At 41.3% G+C, this 25,904-nt stretch overlaps 1 protein-coding gene across 1 annotated transcript; it reads left to right on the top strand.

The window, feature by feature from the left end:
• Positions 1 to 144: 144 nt before the first annotated feature.
• Positions 145 to 25,873, top strand: LOC137608588 (E3 ubiquitin-protein ligase UHRF2-like). The gene is made up of 16 exons (XM_068335081.1): positions 145 to 479; positions 7,247 to 7,678; positions 8,904 to 9,223; positions 16,062 to 16,280; positions 16,452 to 16,561; positions 16,643 to 16,829; positions 17,178 to 17,301; positions 18,616 to 18,723; positions 18,808 to 18,912; positions 19,002 to 19,108; positions 19,592 to 19,754; positions 20,953 to 21,090; positions 21,232 to 21,484; positions 21,672 to 21,820; positions 22,010 to 22,108; positions 22,193 to 25,873. Exons 1-16 carry the CDS (start codon positions 327 to 329, stop codon positions 22,337 to 22,339), a joined length of 2,814 nt encoding a protein of 937 aa, XP_068191182.1. The 5' UTR covers positions 145 to 326; the 3' UTR covers positions 22,340 to 25,873.
• Positions 25,874 to 25,904: the final 31 nt, after the last annotated feature.

Genomic DNA, 25,904 nt, shown 5'->3' on the forward strand with positions numbered 1-25,904 from the left:
GAGTTTATTCTAAGACCGATAATAACGCCTCATCTCGTGAACACCAGGCATGGCGCGTCCTTCGCGTGGCGCTGCGCCTTTAAATACAAGCTATGCGCGTTTGAACGTTATTACGCGAGATTTTGCTTGGCGCCGCGACCTCATGTGAGGCACCTCCTGCGCGAACCAGTCCGACGCTACATCTGCAGAGAAAATCGCAATGGAGCCCTGAACATTTTTTTTTTTTTCATTTTCTGTCTGATTTAACCCCCGCAAAACAAAAAGTCGTGTTCAAATCCCGCTCCATCCGCCACTTATTCGAAGCGTAACGGGGCGGCATCGCAAAGATGTGGATCCAGGTTCGCACTATAGACGGGAAAGAGACGCGAACCGTTGAGGATCTTTCTCGACTGACCAAAATTGAGTCTTTACGGTTGAAAATACAGGACATCTTCAGTGTAAGCCCCCAACAACAGCGCCTGTTCTACCGAGGGAAGCAGGTAAATGTGACCTAACCTTTTGTGTCATCCCGTTACGCAACAGAGGAGGGTGTTTGATGCTTTGGCAGGATTTGGGTTCTGGTGGTCTTAGGATGTTTCGGACCCGCGCCGAGCTTCCTGTTTTGATACGAATTCATCACTAGTTCTTGCGCAAGGGCCCGGGTACTTAACGTACCAGACATGAGGGGGAAAATGGCCCTTATGTAACTGTATGTCCATATAATCCTGCTATATCACATTGTTTGTGTTGGCGCCGACGGGACCCGCATGCAACAAATGTGTCACCGCCGAAGATGTTGTTTGTTTACGTCGGAGAGAAAAAAAGGGGCATCGCCGTAAACAAGTAAACAAGCAGCGTCTGATCACATCTACCTAAACCCCTCACCTGTCTTATTATTCTTGTCTGAGCCCAATAGTGTGTCCTCTAGGGTTGTGCATGTGTCGTGTTATGATGATGTTAATGATAATTTGAGGGAGGAGGGGACTCCTGGTTCCACGTGCCGTGACATATAAATGCAAGTGTAGTTGTGTTTACACCCATTCCTACCAGCGAGACGCACATTTCAACGTGTGTTTTAATGATCGCTCCAGATCGGTCGTGCAAATATCAAGTCAGATATAACAGAGAAACCCAAATCACTTGGGTGAGCACGTTGCCAGACGTGTTTGAAATTGAATCCAGTTTGACAAACTATAAATTTTACTCCAACCCAAGATACATATTTCTAGATTTCCTTGCTGATTCCACACCAGTATTAAACTATGTTTTTTTGAGTGGGGGGGGGTTAACACACCCTGAACCTGTCTGCACCAGCAATGCAGCTCATGAAATAGCTGAAGAGTTTCCACCTGAAATTTCAGGCACCGTCTGTCTAGAATTTTTTCAAATGAAGACAGTTTTAATGTTTAATTAAAAAAAAAAAAAAAAGCAGGTTGAATATGTATAAAAATGCTACAAATATTTTGAAGGAATTGGCATGGCTTTAACCTTTTTAACTGATTGTTATGTAAATGCTAAGTTACATGTGTTATTTTCCTAAATATGTGATACTGATATTATGTAGATGTCATAGAATTACTCAGCACAACTTTTTATTGGATTTGATCCTTTTTTTTCTGTTTTCCAGTCGTTTTAACACATTACACTTACATCTGACAATTTGATTTTGGATTTTGGGCCAATATGTCCTCATATTTTGGTTTTGAAACAAGAAAAAACGTCATAAAAATTATTGATTTGAGAGTAAAACTACTGAACACTCCATGTTTTGCATTTAGATCTATGACCCGGCTGGAAGATGTAAGAATTCTTCTGATAAGAAAGTGGCACTTGATAGAACCATGTTGCTTTAGTGGGACAATAGTTCAAACATTGCTGTGAACAGATATTTATGTGCGTTTTCTCTCCCTGATACAGTTACTGAAGCACGTGCCATGCTACTAAGTGTTATTGTTCTGCAGGAAAAGGGAAAAATAACTGTCACCGCCGACTGTTCTGTCGACCACGTGTGTTTGTGTGTCTTGACAGGTGATCGGAAGCATACAGTTTAGAGTGAGTGGTACAGTTTATAAAACACTTACTGATCTCAAGGATTTTTACTATTGGAATCATCAATGGAACATAATTATATCCTGTATATCCTTTGTTCTGTGTGCATCTGTCGTGGTTCTTGTTGTTTTTGTCGTATTTGTTCACATAACCACCGCTTCGGTGTCTGATGGATGATCAACATAACAGAGAACGACTGACCCACGGTGTCATAATTTTTATAATGTGTGGGAGGTTTGTGGAAGCCATCATCCTGCCATTAATAGATGGAGGATGCCTCTTCTCTGCTTGTACTCGCTAACGGACGCCTGTGCTATGATTTATTTAACATTTAGCTTAACATTACCCAACTGGTATTCACACATTATGACTCAGCCGAGCCATTATGCTCTTCTGCTCAAACAACCCACCATGATGTTGTGGTGTCATATTGTTTACATGGAGTCTAACATTTATACATGTCAGGTAGAGTTAGAATGCATTTGCAAATGTTCTTTTACGTCTTCAAGTTGTCTGTAACATTCTATTGTACTGTTCCGTTGTAGGATACTGTACACGCGTCCATCTCTGCAGACTCCTGCGTGTTTTAGATGATATCCTAATAATGGCTAGACATTGCTGTGAAGTGGTGTGATCCAGTGTTAACATGGATGTCACTGAATGCACCAATAACATTTTGGAGGCAGCGGTTCATAGAGGTCTAGAATTTTACACCGGTGAACTAATTCTATTCTTATGAGCAATTTTTCCAGAAAAACATCAAATCATGTGCACTATTTGCTTCATCAGCAATTAATTCGGTGTCCTGATGAGTTGCTTTGGCCTGAGCGGCGGTTTTTCAAATGCGAGACCTTTGCATGGTGAAATCCCATGCTTCCTTCATTTTACTGGGAAAATGCATGCGTGTGTGTGTGTGTGTGTGTGTAGTAGTGGTGGTGGAGGTGGGTGGGTGGGGGGTGATTAGGGGATTTCCATGTTTTAAAGTAATGCCAAGACTGAGCGAGTGACACGCACAGCACACAGTAGCTAGTGGCCTTTGCGTGCTAGAACTGCGTTTCTGTTGGGATGTGGACTTGTAACAGAATAACTCAGTCTAATTCCTTTTCAAAATGGCGTCTTGTTTTTCCCTCTAGCTCAGTGCGCGCGCTGCCTCGCCAGTTCAAAGTCATGCTTGCCCTTCAGTCAGAAGGGTCTCGAGCCAGCAGCTACACAACTTTGCCTCCCTGGTTTTTTTTTCTTTCTTTTATGGGTTTTTCAGTTTTGTCTGCAGAAATCCACACTTGGTCTCTTGATTCACTTTTTAACAAAAGCATTTTTCTTGTCTCTCACATTCACACGCAGTCAGACTTTCGCCGTCTGTGCAGCCTTCCTGCTCTTCGCCCGTACTCACTTTACTGGTTCAGGAAACATTTTCCCTGCTTATTAAGTGGCTTAAAGCTCAGCTCGCGTCAAGTCTGTGTCTTTCCTCTATAAATGGTCGTTCACTGTTTTGTTTTGTTTTTCCGCTGAGGCGGCAACATGTTTTACGTCTAAATGGTTTCCACTGTTTGCTGCTGCCTATTGTTGAACTATGGACCGTTGCCGTGACCTAGATATTGGATTTGTTGCACTGTCATCAAACGGATGACAATAATTTTTTCCCTTCATTATTATAAAGCTGTAGACTTTGGTGGAGAACTTGAGGGGAAGTAGAGTTGGGTGCAGCCATGCATGTAAACAATCACACCTTTCTTCGATAGATAGGCCAGACAAAGAGTCAGGCTTTCACTCCAACGTGTTTTTACACTTCCACCGCTCCTAGCCTGCTTAGTGATCTCCTGTCAGTTCGTTGTAAACAGCGGGGCCTCCTCTTCCTCTGCACAGGTCATACTGTTGATCAGGGTTTCTTAGGTTTACTTTCCATTGTGATCAGAATGTCCGCAACACAGCATTGCATCCTGCTAGACACACATTGCTGATTTTTAATCTACTTCATGTCATGAATGGAATTTTTGCTTTTTTTTTTGCATATGACTGTTTGAACTAAAGTACTAAATTATTATGAGTCATGAAACTGAAGAAGTTGTTTTTCTTCCTAAATCCCAGCTCTTAACAAAGCAGCAATTATAATACAATTATATGTTAGTGTCAGAAGAATGGTAATATTTACACGAAGGCTTCAGACTCGTACTTAAACTAAATTACATTAATATTCACCATTTTTTAGTTCCAGTGTTCTCTTCACTAATTTACACTTAACACACAGCTGGTGTCATCAGGAAAACAAAGATGATGACCTTATATTATCAAAGTAATTTAATCCGTTTTGGTGGAATAAAATTTCAATATGAAAGCAATTTAGCTGAAAAAAAAAGACATTGATCACCTTTCCAGGTATTTCCCAAAATAACAGTGGAATTTTTTTTTTTTTTCGGGGGGGATGACTAGCTTCTGGCAAAATGAACGATATACGATCAAAGATGGGAACCCAGTACATGGCAGGCCCAGAGACACACCCCCCATCATTGTTTTTTGGAAATCTGACCTGTTTTTCTTCAGCGTTTCGCTATGAAAGCCTGTGGGCAGAGACGGCGGTGAAGAACAAACCGTGTAGGAGGAACGGCTTTGGAAGGCCTGCCTCAGTGAATCTGGCTAATTTCTGCTCTGCTATGAAATCTCCTTTCCTCCAGCGGCACGTTGCCTTTAAATCTCATCTTGGAGCTAGACACTAATATTAAATAGCTTACCATGATTTCATAGTCTTTCAATTTAGATCCACTTTAACGCACCGTCTCAGTATATTCTACCATTTATGCAGGCGGTAGAAAATAAGTAGGCGTTGCTTGGTTACAAAAATTTCAGAATTATTTCCACAGAGCGTTAAAAGCCTTAGAATAGATACTGTACTGTGTGATGTGAGAGCCACAATAATGTGTGTGAGATTACATCAATATTTCTTCATATTCACAGTTTCTTTCCTGTAATTGGTGTCATTGGCTAAATGTTTATCGTGAAATGAGGAGATGCCACATCGCTGATGTTAACCTTTTAAATTGATCTGCGTCTGCATGTTCAGTGTGGTTTTAAACAATGGCAGCATCCACAGGTATTTCTCTTTGTATTTTCTCTCATCTTTTGTTGGAGGTTTTCTTCTGACATCGTGCTTTGGGTTCCTGTTACAAAATAAAAAAAAATAAAAAAATAAAATTCTTTGAAAGACCGGCTCCTTAAAAGCAGCAGAAAAAAAAAAAGCCTCGTTGAAGGGTGTTAATTTAATTTCACTCAAGAATGTGAGACCCACGTAAATGGGAACACACACACACACACACACACACATTAACACAAAGGATGTCTGGCTATCGTTGTGTTTGTGGAATCTTTAAGTCAAGCGCTTTCCTTTGTCGTGGCTGAAGTCTCACCAAACAATGAACGGTCTTCAACTGAGTCACGTAATGAGCATACTGCACCAGAAGCAACGCTTTTCTGCTTCAAGTTCGATGCAGAAAATGTCACATCCTCGACGATGGCGTTCGTCACACACCCAGATATTCAACACGCTAACATTTCTGTCACAGGCATCTTGACCTTCAAGAATTTCTAAAGCATTTTTTTTGGCCGCTCTCTGTTTTAAGGTGTCTTTGGGTGATAATTAATGACGTCGGTGCTGTAACATCCTGCACCAGAGGCTGATGAAGTCGACGTGGAAAGCGGGTACAGCTTGAAATAATTTATGAGGATTTGTGTGGTGCATGAAATTCGACGGTACGTTCTAACAATCATGCCCGTCTGCATAATCCTTCATCCTACCCACCACCAGTAATGTCCGCTGCACATGATACAGCCTGTGCAGGACATCTTCTGTTCGTGTTCTTATAGTCTAGTGTCAAGCAACATGAGGGAAGGACGACTGAAAATTACTGAGGCTAAAACTGAGAAGCGAGTCAAAGCGTTGGAGACAAAGAAAAGCTGAGGAAGACTCCCACAGAACGCGTCAGGCAGGTGAGTATAGCAGGCTCCGTTTGCGCCGCTACGCTTCTGATGTAAATTTCATGAGACTATTAAGAACAGGGAGGGATGGGGAAAATTGCGCTCGCTCCCTCTACCTACGCCTTCGACCACACTACTCCTCGCTGTCAACGAAAGAGGAGAAGGAAAAACCGGCGGCCATGCTCGCCACTCCAGGACAACAGGCTTATGGGATGGAGGCTGAAATAAATGGATGCCGCCTTTTTTTTTTTGCACATGTGCCATGGCTTCAACTGTGTACTTAACACTCAGTCGTGCAAAAGGAAATGTGGGTTCTAATGGGACATCATTATTTACTTTTTTTTTTTGTCCCCCATGATCATTATAAGCTGCTGTGCCTGAAAGGGTCATGCTGATCGTTCTTGGTAGTGGTGGGTTTGTGTGTTGACAGAGATTATATGAATCAGATTTGTAGGGGTGGGGTGGGGTGGTGGTGATGGTGGTGGTGGTGCTGCTCTTGCTTGGTTGTCATAGCAACCCAGTCATTTCTTTCCCCCAGCTACGTCTCCTATCACTTTAATTTATGCGCTCATTTTTTTTTTTTTTTAAATTTCCTCGACTTCTTGAAGAAAACCAGTGTCTGAGCGGAGCTACAGTTCAGCACCCAATTTCTTTTGGGCCAACGACCTCAATGAAATGCAAACTGGCCCAAATTAGTTTTTTGCCATGTGATCAGTAGCAGTCATGAATTACTTGTTATGCCAAATGTTGTTTTCCTTTTTCATAGGAATTGAAGAAGCTGAAACGATTCATTCTGAGAATATATCTGTGGTCTTATAATCACCAGCTAAACGATCATTTGAGAACAGATTTTGCAACAACTTCTGGTTTATTTAAGGGCGTGTTGATTTATCATGAAGTGCTGGTGTTGTGTTTTATTGTCCCCTGTTTGCTTCTTAATGCAGTAAGAATACAAAGTTGTTATATCTCACTGTGCTCAATGTCGTCTTCACTCTTGAGTGCTCTTTATTTGCCCTTGACAAATTACCTTGTGTGTTTGCATGAGGACATCACGTGGCGCCACGCCCTTCTTGTCTTATCAGTTGGATGTGTATTTATACTTTTTCATGTTGTTTCAGTTGAATATGCTCAACGTTTGTGACATTTTGTTTGGGAGATAATTAAGAAATGATCAGTGCAATATTTTTATATCAGTACGAATTCATGCATTTCAGGAGATTTCTGTTTTTTTATTGCCTTTTTTTTTTTTTAGATGGAAGATGGCCAGACACTGTTCGACTATAATGTGGGTCTCAATGACATCGTCCAGCTGCTGATTCGCTCAAAGACTGACCCACCAGACAGCCCCGCCCCCAAGGATTCCTCAGGTGTTGCTTGCAGTTCACCTCCTCCTCCTCCTCCCCCTCCACCCCCTCCTCCACCTCCTCCTCCTGACCACAGGTCGGAACCCCACAGCTCCCCACCTCCAGCCTCACCTGCTGCCATGGAAACCTCCACCAACATAGACAATGACAGCGGCAGTGTCACAATCAGCACTGTTAACAAAACCAAGCCAGACACCAGCACTACCAGTAACTCAGCCAGTGCCAAAAATGGGTTCAAGTCCCCCAGTCCAACCCAGGACACCCAACCCCCGACGTCCAGCAGAAACACACTGATTGACCCAGGAATTGGTGTGTACAAGGTGAGGATGGTAGTGGAAATGATTTCGATTTTTTTCTTTGTTTTCCAACATTTGACATGAAACCTGTTGGTTTGACAGACTCATTCTGTCCTGTTTGAGACACATTAAGGAAAGCCAGTGAATGCAGGGGGAGAGAAAACAAATCATATGGGATGGATCATTCACTGTGACATTTAACACCATTTTCATGCATTACTGCTTGATAGACAATGCCAACTGATTAATATGTCTTGATTTTAAAATGCAAAACGAATATTTTTGGACCTCTAAAATTCTATTATTATTGAAGTTATTTGAGTAATTCAGCTGATGTCAGCCATGTAATTGTTGAACGAGTTTGTGCAGATGATTCCCTAAAATGCTAGAATTTCATTAGGCTTAGAATCCTTTAGTTCCTTAAGTCTTGTCAGCTGAGTAGTTTTAACAGGGTCATAATTATAATGTATGTGCATAATATGATATAATATTTCATGTGGAATTAATAGTTGTTAATTTTTAGTGATTTTTTTTTTTTTTTTTTTGCTATGAGGCGACAGTGGTTTGCGCTGTCACCTCATAGCACTTTGGGTCCGGGTTTGAGTCCCGCTCTGTGCAGAGTTTGCATGTTCACCCCGTGTCTGCGTGGGTTCTCTCCGGGTTCTCCGGCTTCCTCCCACCTCCAAAAAGCATGCGCTTCAGGTTGATTGGCCGTTTCCATATTGCCCGTAGGAGTGAGTATGTGTGTGCATGGTTGTCTGTCATTGTGTGTGGCTCCATTGTGTGTGGCTCCAGCTCCCCGTGACCCGCTACGGCGGATAAAGCGTCAGAAAATTAATGAATTGACCTTAGTTGATCCAAGAATTTATTTTATTTGTAACATCTTCCAGTGAAGTTAAAGTGGTAACACTGAAATAGACAGATCATTACTTATCCCAAAAAGTGCCAGAAAATAGTTATGAGATCAACTAAACAGCGCTGTTTCTTTTGGGAAATGGTGACCCAGTTACTCCTGGTAATCCCCAGACCTTGTTGTGAGCAGGTTGATGCAGGAATTAATTTCTGTCTAATGAATTCCACCGTATCACCTCCTGAATGGAAACATGCATCTCTTCATGGATGAGACGGAAAGATTAATTGCATCCATTTGCACCGAGTTCTACAGCTTATTAGCTTAGTTAGCTCCTGTCTGGACCATGAATAGATGTTGTAAAACAAATGACACTTTTCTACCTTTGTGTCTTCTCAGATAAACGAGCTGGTGGACTGTAGAGATGTCAGCATCGGTGCCTGGTTTGAGGCCTGCATCGAAAATGTGACACATGCTCCCAAAGGACAGATAACGCCTACTAAGGGCAAGGTAGGCCGGCCCCCGAAAAAGGCTAATGGAAAGCTGGAGATGGAACAGGGACAAGTTCATGGCCAGGGCCAAACCACAGACACTAACAGGAATAATGTTGTGTTGAGCTCTGAGAGTAACGGAGCCTCCACCTCTCAGACAGACTCTACTGCAGCTTCAGAGACCAAAGAGAGAGAAGAGGACGTAATTTACCACATTAAATATGAGGAGTAAGTAAAACGGCTCGCTTTGCTGCGGAAATGCTCGACCAGAATAATTCTAGATGTTAAAATGCTCTTCATGATTGGAATCCTCTCTGCTGTGTGTCCTTTCTTCTTCGCTCACGCCGTGTTGTGGCTCAGCAGCGAAAATGGCTTCCTGCTAGCCAATTATGGCCATATTGTATTCGCTCATGCTGCTCCTGTGCAGCGCTTTCAGTAAAAAAAAATTTCTACCAAACATGCACGTGTGTGTGTGTGTGTGTGTGTTACCAGTGGCTTCAAGCATCAGCAGCATTGGTTTGATGTGTTGAATTGCAGCCTCCACTGACAGGCCAGGAAATGGAGAGCGAGCAAGCGAGGGGGATGGGGGGGTGTTTGTGTAGTTGATGCTACAATTTGGGTTCTATCTCCTGCACATTCCCATTCCAGTAATTCATTCAAAATCCCATGTTTCCATGGTAACTTGTGAGTTCTCAGGAGCATTACTTCTTTGCTTGCCTCCTTTCGCTGTTGCCTGTAATTGCTGTGAACGGAACTCTGGTAAGGCATAGACACCTCACTGCGTCTATCCTAATATATTTGTGTGTGTGTGTGCGTGTGCGCACGTGTGTGTGTGCGTGTGCGCGCGTGTGTTTATTTTGTCAGTTATGCCAGAAGTTCAATCATAGGTTGGTTGGTAGTAAATATGTGCTTTTGATCCCCATTTGACATTGCAGAATTACTTACATCCCCACTGTTCTCCTATGGTTTTATTTATTCATTAAAGTAAATTGTTTTTAGCTCAGGTTCATAATTTGCTTTATTTAATATCTGTCGGTCAGTGAAATGAAAACACAAAAGACAACAGAAATCCCAGGTTTAAACCACAGTTGTCAAAGTTAGTGCATCTGCAATTTATTATTTGTTTCTCTGACTCACTTGGGAGTTCAATTTCCTTTTTTTTTCTCTAAATTGTTATCATTGTATTTTCATGACATCTCTCACTCAAATACTTCGAATCCGCCTGAGTCCTGAAAGCCATTTCCAGGTTTCCTCCACTGGTTTGTTTGCCAGAAAAGTGTCGAGTGGGTGTAAAATTCGTCCGCCTTCCTGCAGGCACGTACACTCGCAGACACCCCCACCCCACCCCACCGCCACCCTGCCCCCACCCAAACACCTCAGCATAATCCAGGAAAAAAAAAATCAGCCCTATGAAATTAGCTGCCATGTTTCTCTCAGACGGGTTCATGGTTGAATCTTGGCTGAGCTCATCATATATTTAAGAGTCTCTGGAGACTAACAGATACACATTAAAATGAACAAATATTATTATGTTTCTGTAGCTTCAGGGATAGATTTGTTGTAGGTATGTAAATGGAATCTTGTTTTTTTATTGGTGCCTCATAACGCTGTCGACTGGAGCTTAAAAGATGTGTATTAACAAATCTCATAGCGGTTGAGGCTTAAAACTGAGACCATTACTCCCGCATACAGCAGTACCTTGAGATACAAGTTTAATTTGTTCCGTAACTGAGCTCGTAGGGCAATCTGTTCATATCTCAAACAAATTGTTATCCGTTTATAACAATTAAAAATCATTTTAACTTGTTCCAGCGTTGTAATAAAAGGTTGTAAAAATCAGCCAATACACATGCATATTTTACCTGTGTATAATTACATATAAATTATGTAAAATACAATAAAGTCCGTGATGCACTGGTGATGTCTGGAGAACACTTGTAACAGCCGATGTTGTACCCATCCGCCAACTAGCAGCGGTGTCCCGAGGCCCGGCCTGTAACTCGGATTTTCCCTTGTATTTTGAACAACAATATGGACAGGGCGATGGCTCGTGTTTCAAAAAACGAGTATATTGAGTCACTCGTATCTCAAGGGCCTACTGTATACAAAGATTTTCTGAATGAGCTCAAAACGTAGCCTAAAACAAAGAGTTGTAGATCTGGAGCGATCAACGGAAACTCTTAGCCGATCATATCAATCTTGAAGTATCATTCTTTTCAAGAGTTTAATTTAAAACACAAACAGCATTGAATGGGACCTCTCGCCCCATTGTTACTCAGATCTCACTACCCAACATCTGTAGATCAATATGTCTCTGAATTTGCATGAAGCACTGGCGTCATGCTTGCAGTGTACCCTGCCTCACGCCACAAGTCCATTGGGGATAGGTTCTAGCAACCACGCGACAGCAGAAGAAACGGGTATTAAAGATGAATTATTGAATGAAGGAAAAAAGTTTTACGGCAGTAATTTGCGTCCACTATGTGGCGCTAGAGAAAGTCTAGTGGTTATATGACCTTGTTCAGTATATAATAATGAGACGGTGCAGTAAAAATGTCAAATCAAATGTTTTTCACCCAAGATTGACTTCCTGTTGCCAGCAGGTGGCTCTGTCATTAACTGACTACTGGCATACGGAAGTGTGGGCTGGACAAACATTGGATATGTTTGCAGAAAAATATTTGATAACTTTTCATCTTTTTTTGTGTCAAGATTGTCTTGATCCCATGTAGTCTATCACGTAAAGTCTCTGGAAGGAGTTCAAGTTCAGTTCCTGTATATTACACATCAATGCTAAATTTAAAAAAGGTTATGGCTTCAAGATGTGGTTTTTTTAGGTCTTGATTTATATATTTATGGTTTATTTATAGTTTAATCTGGCTTAATTTTTAAAGATCAGATATTTACGAAGTTTGGAACAGGTTGGGCCCTGAACAAGGGTGTTATAGGAACTTCTTTTTTAATGGTGGAAACATCAGAATTTGAGTTACCGCCTTGGCCGCACCCTTCAAGCTATGTTGAAAATTTTGGGATTTCTTTCATCATTAAGATCTTTAGAATTTTTGAGGTTGATCTGGTTAGTTCTGGAAGGGAATTTTTCCATAGAGATGAACTCTGTACAATCAAATCTGTTACATTCGTTTAATACAATCATTCTGCTTTTGGGGAGGATTTCTTTAGATTTCCTCCCATCGTCATTTTTTTCTCTGATTGGCAAACTTTTAAAATGTCATCTTTCCTATTCCTAGTTTTTTTCTTTTTTATTGAGTATCTCTCATTTTAGGAGCCACCCTCCAGCTAATTCATCTTTAGTATGACACGGCTTTGAAGGACAGATTTTTCACTGTCATAATTCTGGGAGTTTTCCTAGAATTTCGTTCACAGAAACTCGTACTACTAAGAAGTGTTATGAATTCTGGCTAACGGTAACATTTGGTATGCCAGTTTCGACCCTTTGGGAAGCCACTGGAAGGAAACACGGATGTGTTCTCAGAATCAGTTTACATGAATATTTACCTGCATCACTTTCGAGGCTCACTTGGATGCTTGATTATAATTGACCTTTGCTAATCCTATTCTTAACACGTGTGTTTCTCTCGTGGTGTCTGCAGTCACACCGGATATGGAGCTGTTGTTCGATGTTATGCAGTTATTTTATCTGAGAAAGGCAGTGTTATTTGCCACTTAGTAAGCGACAATTAATTGAGGGGCTTAAGTTCGATTTCAGTTAAGTTAGTTAGTGCGACTAATATTTGACATGCTATTTCAGGAGCCCTTCTTTCTAGACATTTTGACCCGTCACAGTATTAAAACTTCACAGAATGCTGGTGTAATTAATGAATGTGATGATTTTAAAAAAACCTTTTTTTAATTCGCAGTTTCAGGGTATTATTTTTAAGCCACAGTCTCAGCCATTCGTTTCTTATAGACAGCAGTGGTTTTCCTTCTTAAACCTAGTCACAACGTCTGGCCTACTGGACACGCAGTTAAACGTGTTTTCAAGCCTTTCTTTGTTTCTGCTTATCCTCTTGGACTGCAGGTGACAGGATGTAATTGAATATGAGAAGTTTCATTGCTACAGCCGTGTTGATTCTCCTGTAGCTTTGTCTTCACAGCTAATGAATCTATACATTTTTATAGGAAATACAAATAAAATGCCTTAATTGCTTTTGTAATAAATTGCTTAGTTACGTTCTGCATTACTGCAATGTTATCTGCAAAGGCTTCAAAGGCCTGTATTGGTTGGCCTCTAAATGAAAGGAAATCTCTCAGTGTTTGGCTGTCTGACTTAGATTTTAGAGAAATGATGATGATATCTGGAGGGACATCATTCACTGTGGACTACATCAGGTTTTAGTGAGCAGATCAGGCCCGAAAACGCTTTCTCTTTTTTCCTACATGACTTAACTTTGTCATATTAACGTAGTTTAGATTCACATTTTCAAAACATTGCATCCGTACGTTTTGGCCTCATTTACTAGCAGATGAGATTGGGAGAGAATGCAGTCTCTCCTGGTGACTGAAGCAATTACACGTGGCTTGTTTCACATCAGATTAAGTTTTGAAACGCCGCTCATCAGTGGAAGTACATTTTTCTTAGAGAAGTGTTGTCTGGAGGTTTTGTGTTGATTATTCATGTTGTCTCAACTAATTCCGTTTATGTCGAAGCTTCATTTTGGTACAATGATCATGCATTGATGAATTTGTTGAGAGGATTTTGCTTCGTTTGCTGCAGGGAGCATGTCGTCCTTCATTCCAAAGCTCAAGGAAAAGTTCAATATTCTGCTAAATTCCGAGCTTTGGGTCTCGCCGCTGTCATAATGTAAGACTAGTCAGGTTGAGTCAGTGTGGAGAGATTTAATACATGATGCAGTAAATGTTACACCTTACAGCTGGGTTGGGGTTTTTTTGGCTTGTGTGATATCTGCTGTTCACATAATGGAAGCAGTATTTCAGTGGAAAACTTTGTACCTGTATTACTTTTCCAAAGAAAGTATTTATATGTGTAGCAGTGGACACGAAAAATGAGCAGGTGCTATACTTGCAAAACGTGTGGGATAATTTTAATGATTTGTGAAAAGTTACTGAGAAACCACAATTTTAATTTGTTTATTGCGATATTGTGTGATGTTGTATCACATCTATATGGATGCCGAGATATGCTGCAGATACGTTTTTTTGTGTACGAAGGCTGCAGAGAAATGCTTTCATTTGATTTGGTCTGATAAATAACAGTATTAATTGACTATATTTGTTTATCAGCATTAAGTCATATGAAATAGCAGTACAGAAGGGGTAGAAACATTCTATGTTGTCATTAATGCACACAAAACCAGCATGGGCTTCAATCACAATGCACTTGCATCACATCGTATAGCCGGTAAATGTTCAGCTGTAAATGTTAAATAGATCTGAGGCGGCAGACAATGATGTTTCTCCACTGAGATGATTGCAGTGATATTTGATTTTGCTGTGTTTTTTAATGTATATGAAAAGAGTACAATCCTATTTTCCTGTCATCTGTGTAGGTCAGAATGCCCGTCCCTTAAAGTCCACACTGGCAAAATAACATGTAATCATATTAAACATCACAACAGGCTTAATATTATTATTTTATAGTATGACAAATGTTTCTGGTGCCTCTGCAGAACATGTAGGTCTGCTTCCCTCGTGCTGCAGCATGTTCTCCTGTTCATGCTGGGCTCCATTGTTCTCTGAGGTTGCTACGCCTCTCCTTGTGTGCGTTAACATGTGTCTATTTGTGTTGCTTCTTTATACCCCACAAGCCAACCCAACCTAAAACCTCCATAATCCCCTGGGCCTAAAAAAAAAAAAAAATCCTTCCGCTGTTTTCCGGCCTTGTCTTCCTGGGAAAATGCGTAGGTCGTGCACAGCGACTTGCTCACTCTGCCTCTGTCAAACAACCTTACATCCATTCACAACGGCCCAAAATACGTCGCATTGTCATCTCGGTGCGTATGTCGAGTAGATAACATCTTAAAATGTGAGCTATTAGAGCCATTTTTTCAACAACGCATTGCAGACGGTTTGAGAAAGTACCCAGTTTGGGCTCTGCAGACTGTTCAGTCATGCGCACAATTCTCCACTTTCCCCTTCACCCCCTACCGTGTCGGCGGACCTGAGTGTGCAGAATGTGGTGCAGTTAAAGTTGAGCATTAACATATTGTTAACAGCTATAACGGTTACCAGCTGTCGGCAAGTGAGAAAGCAGTCAATTCATGTCAGACTCCAGCCTGATTCTTAGTTAATGATAATTGGCAGGTGGGAAACCTGCAAGGTTAGCTGATTTTAACTTAGCGCAATAGCTGTTGACTCTTTTTTTTATAAGGCAAAATCTGCCTGTTTACCCCTCTGAAGTTTAATAATCCAGCCAAAAAAGAGGGGAATGGAAAAACTGCTCCAGTCGGAATGTTTCATTTTTCATTCACTGAGAAGCATCAAATGTTGCAGACCAATAATTTATCTATATGTGTATAACAAAAAAGAGGAGGGTCAGTAGAAAAGTAAGAATGTGTCATAACAGCGGTATTAAGGTTGCTGCATCAAATTTATTTTCTGTGGAGATGGACGGCAGCCATAGGAGTGAAAATCCTCTGTAATCCGTCGCTCCTCACCGGCCAGAAATCTGGTGTGTACAAATGACTCTCTGTATATGTAGAGAGACGTCTGTGGGTTTTTAAACTTGCTAGCAATGTGGGTTACTTAAAAAGAGAGTATTTATGGGTAGACATAACTATTGCAACTAGTCCAGTCCAGCATTTTTGACTTAAACTACCTTCTTACCAGGTAGATTTCGAGGTAGAATCTCGGAATCCTTGTCTGTCTCTTATTGGAATTTCTACTGTTTTTTTTTTCTACCAAACTGCCAGGTTTTTTATTATTATGTATTTCTGTTTAAAACTGTAATAACAATTTTTTCCCCCACTCTATTGTAGTATGGTTTAATGTCTCTAAACATTTGGCTACAACTAATATCAGATAATAACAGCTAGTTTTATGAGAAGTTGAAGATCTTAACCCCTTTTTCTTCCCCCACCCCATCCAGTTACCCAGAGAACGGTGTGGTCGAGATGCGACGTGTGGACGTGAGGCCGCGGGCCAGGACTCTGCTGCGATGGGACCAGCTCCAGGTGGGGATGCTCGTCCTGGTCAACTACAACATGGAGACGCCGGAGGAGAGGGGCTTCTGGTTCGACGCCGAGGTTCAGAGCATCAACCAAACCTCCCGCACCAACAAGGAGCTCCGAGTCAAGATCCTCCTGGGGTGAGGATCTTCCTTATTAGGTGGGAGGGTGACACGTTGGGCGTAAAGATATGGTGTTTTATTTCTTTGGTTAGAATCTTCTGTATTTTTTCTTCTATTTCTGTGTGACATCATCAGAAAGGCTTCTTTTCTAGTCTTGTCATTGTAATCCGTCTCTTACCCTCCTCTCAGGGGTCCCGGAGATGTAATCGGGGATTGTAAAGTTCATTTTCTGGATGAGATCTACCAGTTGGAGAAACCCGGCGCTCGTGCACTGTCAGCTTCAGACGGACCATTTAAACGTACGCACTCAAGGGTAAAAATAGAGGCAGAACTTCAACATAATTCCTCGTCTGTTCACACATTTTGCGTCTTCAATCCAGGAAAGAGCGGGCCGGAATGCAAGCACTGCAAGGCTGACCCAGACGCGGAGTGCCGCTTCTGCTCCTGCTGCGTCTGCGGCGGCAAGCAGGACGCTCACATGCAGCTGCTATGCGACGAGTGCAACATGGCGTTCCACATCTACTGCCTCAACCCGCCACTCGCCACCATCCCAGACGACGAGGACTGGTGAGAGAGAGAGAGAGAGAGTGTAGCTCGGCAATTAGTCATCAGACCTTGCACGTCGTAATTCATTTGAGATTGAAGATTAATGGCGTTTGGTTTGAGCTGAATTGAATTCCAGCGGTAATTAAGAGGAGATTGAGGTTAGAATTAAATTGAAATAATGACAGAATACAGTCACAGGTGTAAGATTATCTAATGTGGCCATTTAGTTAATGAAAGGGAAATCTCAACCTTCCGTTTCAGGGACTTGCATGTGTAGCTTGATGAATTTATGTGCATTTATGCACACACACACACACACACACACTGCATACATTCATAGATGCACAGAGCATATTTCCTCTCTTCTAGGTACTGTCCCACCTGTAAGAATGATACCAACGAGGTTGTAAAAGCAGGAGAGAAGCTCAAAGCCAGCAAGAAGAAGGCCAAGATGCCTTCGGCAACAACTGAGAGTCAAAGAGACTGGGGAAAGGTGAGACCCGAAGACATGTTGAGTTGCACGCAGTGTGCCTCGTGGACTCGCTGCTCCTCTGTAGGACTTACTGTAAATTTTATTGTTGAGCCTGAGGGGTGTTACTGAAAGAAGCAAAGGCTGTCGGTGAAGATGGAAAGGGACGGCTGTGGCTGGAGGCGTCGTCGTTTCCGGAGATCCGTCCGTCTCACCATCCCGATTACAAACATGTCAGGCATGACATTAGCTGCACAATTAGTCTTGGTCTTGATTCAAGTGTTCATCTACAGAATCCAAATGTCCTTGAACACAGGACTGATGTTGCGTTTTGCCTCAGTCTATGACAACTTGGCTTTACACCATGTGATTCTCCCTCATCCAATAATAACATGGTTTTACATCATGAGTTTTACAGCCAAAGTCGCTGTGACCCTCACCAAAAGAAAAGGATTTTGCAATCCTAGAATTCACTAATTATGATTGATTTACGATAACGTTCCACTCAAATGAGGTCATTTCTTATCCAAAAGGATGTGGTTCGCCATGATTTCATAATACTCAGCAAAATCTTTTTAAGCTATAATTTAGGAGCAACACCAGAGATCTTGATCCATGAATGACAGATTTTAGACGCTCATATTTTAACTGTGTTTGTGTTGCAGTCCAACAAAAAATTCTTTGGATATACAGGTTTGCATAAAAGATTGTGTTGCATATTATTTTGTGGAATATTCATCTGTTAAACCCTTTTTTTTATGCAGGTTGACAAAATTACATTTAAACTGAAATCTTATGCAGAAATTGAGATATGTATTATTATTGTTTTGTTTTTTTAGTTTTGTAAAAGTGTTTTTAACTGTTTTCATGAAAACCTCGTCAGAGAACGACATTTAGAGATATCTTCAGGCCCCTTTCCATTCTGGCTTGGCCGTCTCCCTGATGCCTCCCTCTATAGTGTAAAATGAACAATGCCATTAAGTATGACTTAGCCACTTTCCTGGAACTGACAATGGAAAATAACTCATTTCTTTAGGAGAATGCTTTCCCTGTGGACTAATTGAAAACAGTCCGGCTGGTGTGTTTAGGCCCATTTAAGCGCTGTTAGACGGGCAGCATTTATACTAGTGTTTTGCATAATTGCCAGTTTATAACCCTTAAAATAAAAAGCTTTTATTGTCTTATCACTTTTGAAATCTGAGCAGCTCCTAAATGGAATGTTGATAATTTCAGAATCAGTTCATCATAGAGAAAAGTGATCGATGCGGCTTTTTAATCCAAATAATTTCCCTGCTTTGCAGCTTAAACTTGTTGTCTGTCTTGATACCCTGGTTGCAGGGTATGGCCTGTGTGGGACGGACCAAGGAGTGCACCATTGTTCCTTCGAACCACTACGGACCCATTCCTGGTGTTCCTGTTGGAACCACCTGGAAATTCAGAGTTCAGGTTAGACGTTATGGCCATTGATTTATATGATTTATATTAACAATACTATGTGTAATTGTGGATAATATGTCCCTCACACTTCAGGTGAGTGAGGCGGGCGTTCACAGGCCGCATGTCGGTGGTATTCATGGGCGCAGTAACGACGGCTCCTATTCCCTCGTCCTGGCTGGTGGCTTTGAAGATGAAGTGGTGGGTAAACCTGGTATTTCACCACATGCAAATAATGAGGGAGGGGCATGTTGATCACCATTTGTTATGGTTACCATAACCTGCCGTAGGACCGGGGGGATGAGTTCACCTACACAGGCAGCGGGGGTCGTGACCTATCGGGAAACAAGAGAATCGGAGAGCACTCTTTTGACCAAACGCTGACACACATGAACAGGTACGACACGTAAAGATGACATTCTTTTCCCAGTTTTTATGTGTTATCACTCCATCAGATGATAGTAACGTTAAACGCGGCAGTGCATGGAACACAAACCACTCTGCTGCTCATTAGTCTGTGTTGTCCTTGAAAGAGGGCTATTATAGGTCATGTGCAAATCACTCACGTGTAGGGACAGAACACTAATCTACTGCATGTAATTTTTCTTTCAAATGCTTTTTTTCAATAAGTTCTGGCATACAAAAATTATTATTTGCGTAGACAGACAAAAAAAAGGAACATCCAATATTATAAAATAGTAGAAGAGGCCTACAGTTTATTTGCATGGATCCTCTCACTTTAGTTAAGCTCAATATGTCTGGTGTGCATGCTTAAATAATGCACGTATCATGTTTTTATCTTAAAGCTATTTCAGTTGTAATAACAAAAGTGTAAACTTTCCTCTGTCAGTCGGTAACTCTTGAAGTCTGACTCCTGCAGAGCCCTGGCCTTAAACTGCGATGCACCCCTGAACGACAAAGACGGGGCCGAGTCGAAAAACTGGCGGGCAGGAAAGCCAGTTAGGGTCGTGCGAAGCTCCAAAGGCAAGCGCATCAGCAAATACGCTCCTGAGGAGGGCAATCGTTACGATGGTATTTACAAGGTATGGGTTTGTTTAGTTACGTTTGTTCAATACAGATTTGTTCAGTTACAAACAAACATGTAACTCTTTGGTATCTGTTGACGTAAAGAACATGTGTCAAACTCAAGGCCCGGGGGCCAAATGTGGCGCTCCACATCATTTTATGTGAGAGCAAGACAGGTCAGGGTGTCTAAAAATAAATGGGTCAGAAGTGTGCTTTGACCACAAACTACAGTTAATAACAACTCTAGTTTATATTAACATGTCTTGTATTCAAGAATGTATAAGGATCAGGGGCTGACATGCTGTTTTTGTATGTTTTGTTTCAGTTTCACAGATCTTCTCAGTAAAATGACCTGTCTATCACTTTTGATATTGTTTACTTTTTCGCAAGTGCCATTATTGCGTGATAATCTGGTCATAAAAATACTTCCACAATACCTCCAGTAGATTCCAGACATTAATTTATTATCCACTAAACCTTGGGAATTCTGAATAAATACAATGGGTCGTCTGAAAATGATCTTACCTTCTAATCTCTTTCAAAATCATCCGGGGTGAAGTGCTCATGGCAGATTCTTGGGTTTTTTGGTCGTTTTGACCCTGCTTATCCTCGCTTTCCATTGCTCTCCAACCTTTCCACAAGGTATTTTGAATAAAGATTCTTATCTCTGTGTTTAACTCCGGTGGTGTTGAAACAACCATTCACCTTACAGGTAACCATGATTTTATCAGATGTATTGCTTCATTGATTGTATTGTGTTGTAATGGCTGCCCTGACTGATGCAGCGACGGGTGTCGCCGATGACGTGACCCCTAATGGGGAGCCCGATACAGAAGCTGCTGCAGTGCAGATTTTAAGGGGTCCTGACGACAGGGATGATGCCAGACATCAGGGGAAAAAAATTCTTTCATTTTTTCATAATGATAAACAAAATATTCATCACTTTAAAATTAGTTTCCAATACCTTTAAAGGATTTATTATAACAGATTAACAAGGAAACATATTTTTACTGTTCAACTTTAATGTTGAATAAATAATAATAATAAATAAACAATGAATAAACAATAAATAATAAATAAATAAAAAATAATAAATTCCGTTTTTTAACATTAAGGAGTAGCTACATTTATTTTACACTACATTGAGTTGCATATAGTTACATTTATAACGTCTGTGAATGTGATCCATTTAATGTCATTCCGGTTGTGTTTTAGGTTGTAAAGTACTGGCCAGAGATTGGAAAGTGTGGCTACCTCGTATGGCGGTACCTCCTGAGACGAGATGACCAGGAACCAGCACCATGGACACCCGAGGGACTGGAGAGGATAAAAAAACTGGGCTTAACTGTTCAGGTGTGACTGCTAGTGTATCCTCATGTATGTTACACATACATGAAGGTATCTAATCTTTAGACATTAGTGAAAAGCAGACCATGTCACTTTTCTAAATCCAGTAGTCCTCCTAGCGCTCGTATGTCTCTCCTGTGTCTGCAGTACCCTCCAGGATACTTGGCAGCGATGGCCAACAAATCAAAAAAGGAGGCCTGTGCCAGACGGGGTCGAGGGGGCCGGACTAAGCACTATTCCAACAGGGGTAGGCCATGGAGACGCAAGCTCAAGGTGAAGGAGGAGAATGGAGAGGAACAGCAGGAGGAGGATGAAGAGGAGGAAGAGGAGGAGCAGCTTATGGCCAGCATGAAGGAAGAGCCGCAGAGTAACGGAGAGCAGAAGACGGACAGAGATAGCGGTGGGTCCTCGCACAGATGAAGCTCAAAAATGGTCAGGCGAGGTGGTGTTGTGTAGGGGACAGGTGAAAGCTTCTCCTTAAGATGGTTTCTATATGCTATATATGTGATCGGTGTGTTGTTGTTTTTTTTCAACTCTCCAAGAGGAGCTGTGGTTTTGTTTAAGTCTTATTTGTGTTTCCGCACTAGAATTGTCACTAGCAGCAGAGCCTCCATCTAAACGAATGAAGATAGAGGAGGCCTTCCAGCTGTCGGAGCAGCAGCAGCTGCTGATCCGGGAGGACACGGCCAACAAGAAACTCTGGGATGAAGCCATGGGAAACCTTAAAGAGGGGCCGGTATGAATCCTGGATCGCTGCCTTTCCTTGATAGTGGTTTTTTTTTTTTTGGCAGAGCTAAATGGAACCTGAAGACGGCTAAAATGTCAGGAACATATTTCTAAAAAGTCTGCAAAGACATTTTTAAAAGTTGTTTTTCTACAGCTGTAAAACATTTTCCATTTGATTCTCTCTTGTGTCCATGTGAAGAATTTCCTGCGCAAAATGGAGCAGATCTTCATGTGTGTGTGCTGCCAGGAGCTGGCCTTCCAACCCATCACCACCATCTGCACACACAATGTTTGCAAGGTGCGTCCCGAACAGACGCGATTCAAATCGCTGCTTCACAGAAGTGAGTCCGCTTGCGTTACATCTCCTGTCCTCTCTCCTCAGACTTGCCTCCAGCGGTCCTTCAGAGCGAAGGTCTACACTTGCCCCGCCTGCCGTCACGATTTGGGCAAAGACTACGTCATGACCCAAAACGTGACGCTTCAGATGCTGCTCGACCAGTTCTTTCCTGGCTACAGCAAAGGCCGATGAGGTCGAAAAACACACCGAGTAGAACGCGTAGAAACGCACATAAGCCCACGTTGTGTGCACCTGAATATACCATCGAGTACCTAGAGCTCCACTTTTAAACGCATTGCGCACGCATACTGTACTTACCCACGGGCAAATGTATATTGCATATACAGCCATTTATGTACACAATCATTCATACACAAACAACCTCAGTAGGGACTGACCTCATCTGTTGACTTTGGACTGTCTCCATTTACATCACCAGCCTGAATTCAACCAAGGACATTTGTTAACCCCTCTACTCCTTCCACACAACGACAAATGCACAAAACTGCCCCGATCTATACCCACTACCCACCTCAAAATGATCCCTTGTGTTTGCTTTTGTTTGTTTTTGTTTTGTTGTTACTGCCCCTTCAGTGCATTATTTACCGTTAACATAAAATTGACACACAGCACAATGTTTGAGGGCAACGCCCCACCCACTCCCTGGTGTCAACATGAAATCAGTTGATAAACGCCTGCCAACCTGTACACATTTTGTGTACCATGCACACAGCATCACACCAAATATACTGAGCTGAGCTGAGTTTTATAGTGCTTGTTGAATGTGGTGTAAGCACGGCAAACACCACCTGAATAATTAAAAATACGTGCAAGTAGGTCAGGGGGACGTCCCTGGAGTTGGCTTGTTGCCGCAAAGTGAAATTCGGAATTCAAGAATTAACGAATGTCAATAGGTCCAAATGGAACACACACAGGTTTCACACCCTTGAACCACTTCATCATCGACGTAGAGCAGAATTTTTGTCGATTAATCAGGAGCTTGAGGAGATAAATTTAGCATTTTCACTGGAAACTATCTGTAGTTTGCTTGGAGCTTCAGGAAGTCTGATCAGCGGCAGTATGTAGTCAGTTAACAGAGCGGTGGTCAACAGGTGCCCATTTGGACTCATTTATTTCCCAAACGTACCAAAGACAGGAGGCTGCGAGGCAGCTCAGGGGAAACTACTGGTTAGACACCCGCGGTACAAAGTTAAAACTAGTGGAATACTTACTGTTTTCACGTAAGAATACGTTGAAAGATAAAAGCACACTCCCAGGATTCATTCAATAGCATTGTCGAAATGATGTTAAACTTATAAATATTATGTTTCATACATATTTACACGTTCAATGTACTTTAGATGAGCCTGTTCTGGTGTTTCCGGTTAATTTGTCCACCTGAGAAATACTTAAATGAGGTACATTAAGGATCAGCAGGCGGCCCCGTCATGCTTAAAAAGCATGGGGTGGACTACTGAAGGGTGTGCCGCAGTCTATCACTGGTGTTACCTAGCAACCACAATCAAACAGTACATCACACAAAGAGCGTTAGCATGTGCTCAGCAGACATTCGTTTGCTTTCGTTATTTCCGGTAGATTTAGAATAATACTTTACTGCAAAGCCACGGTTATCAGGCACAAATTGTCGCAGAGCCATCGCTGGTGTGAACACACAACGCGGATGACGAGTTATTTGTTGTCAAGGTACATTCCTAAAATTGAGATGCATCCGTTTCAGTGACCTTGGGGAAAAAAAGGAACATATATTTCTATGCACTGCGTGACCAGTCTGACATAGTCACGTATTGTTCATTAACTGTCCAGACCAGTTAGACAACAGGATATTGATAAGAGTGCCTTGTAGGACAAGCAAAAACTGTTCAGTACCGAAAGTTGGCATCCAATGCCCGGTCAGTTTTCTGTTTGTTTTTCTTAGATCAAATCATAACTTTGGTTCTGATTCTGGATGGCTGCACTTTTTTACATCATATTTAGCACTTCTTTTTCCAATGAAAAAAAAAAAAACAGTTCATAGACTATGAAGTTAAGGTTTGATAATTTTTTTGTTTGGTTCAGATGCTGAATTTTTTATTTTTTTATTTTGAACATGTAGAATCTAAGAAGGCAGAAAGAGCAGAATTAAACCCATGCTGAGGACTGATGATATTCCTACGTGGCACAAATGAGACCACCTTAATATTTTGTGTTTTTCAAGATGATATATGTGTGAGATCTGTGGTGTGTAACAATGTAACGGGTTTCAGTGATTTTATTAACAGGATATCAAGAGTTTCAGTGAACAGTGTGAATCAAAATACTTTTCACACATTATACTGAATATTTAATAGAAACTTTCATATAGAACAAGTTTGATTTATGTCCTTCAAAGTCATAGTCAACTTTATTATCAAATGTACCTTATATGCACAATCCCATAGGCAGAATTGTGAAAACCATGGTAGTCAAATAGATAGATTTGGGCCTAGATAAATAATTTCAAGTCCCCTGAGCCAATTAAGATGTCATTAGACAGGCTTTAAAAACTTGGATATATTTCAGCGTGGGAAATAAATAAATGTATAAATTTATTTTAAACAAAACAGAAACTTAAGCACTTAATTTTGTGTCACCTGATTATCTCATATGTGGCAGAAAGATCCAAAATACAAATTATGGTTATGTTGTTTTTTTAAAAAACATTTACTATTATAAATTATCCAAATATAATACAGCTCAAAGATGTGGATTGTTTTCAAGTTAAGAGTGTTTTTCCTAACTTGATCATCTTTTCCAGTGCGAAGATGGTACTTTAAAATGTCCAGGGTTGGCAGGTCTGATACGCAAACAAAAACACCCCGTGGATGACATCGACCCGGTCCGTATCTGGACCTGGAGTACGATGCATGTCTGATCTTGGATCTGAAACCATTTCAGCTCTTGAGTTGGTTTTGTGGGGAAATTTCCTCATTGACATCCCGTTCACCTGTGAAGGCCTTTAGCCTTCACAGGTGAAGGCAAAGCCATGTTTAACGCACAGCTAAGCTGAGATGACATGTTGTGCATCGGTGTCATGCTACCCTACAGATCAGACGTGAAATCTGGCTGACACCCCCACCCTTCCCTCAGTTCTCACATCACATCCTCACCTTTCATTTGCAAGCTGTTTGTGGTGGCGTCCTTGTTTCTGCTGTCATTCAGGAATCTTTTAATAAACAACATTCAAGTACAAATACTGCTATGGTCTTTCAAGCTAACTGTGATGTGCATTATTTCCACTGTTGCTCAATCTTGTTCAAACATTATTTTCCTCCTGCATCGACTGGCAGGTTAATAGCCCTCCTTTCTTTCTCTGCTGTGACGTTGGCCTCTCCTCTTTTCCCTCCGTGAACCTACAGTACTAACAATTTTTAGATGTCTTGTGGACACTTGGCTTCAGTGCTGTGCTGTCTTTTATTTTTATTGCACTCTTGAAGAAAAAAAGTTTGAAAAGTCTCATTTACTTTTCCTAGAATGCTTACTATGATCAATGTCTACACGTCATTTTTCTAAAATTTTAGTTGTTTCTTTTCTATTTTAATCATCTCTCATTTCTATGTGGCGACGTTTAAGATTTGCAGCATATGCCAGTCTGAGTTTCATTGCTTCATATTGTGATCTGAAATTTTATACATGTCATAATACTTGATATGTACCTATTAAATATTTGGATTCCAAACTTTTGTTTGTTTCAATACATTTGAAAACTTTGAATTGGAAC

Source organism: Antennarius striatus, chromosome 15, assembly GCF_040054535.1.
Source record: "Antennarius striatus isolate MH-2024 chromosome 15, ASM4005453v1, whole genome shotgun sequence".
In the NCBI taxonomy this organism is placed as follows: Eukaryota; Metazoa; Chordata; class Actinopteri; order Lophiiformes; family Antennariidae; genus Antennarius; species Antennarius striatus.

Bases quoted from the DNA above. Each gene is read 5' to 3' on its own strand.
- LOC137608588 (XM_068335081.1), top strand. From the start codon at position 327: ATGTGGATCCAGGTTCGCACTATAGACGGGAAAGAGACGCGAACCGTT. The intron at 480-7,246 runs GTAAATGTGACC...TTTTTTTTTTAG, and splicing joins TGTTCTACCGAGGGAAGCAG to ATGGAAGATGGCCAGACACT. The intron at 7,679-8,903 runs GTGAGGATGGTA...GTGTCTTCTCAG, and splicing joins CAGGAATTGGTGTGTACAAG to ATAAACGAGCTGGTGGACTG.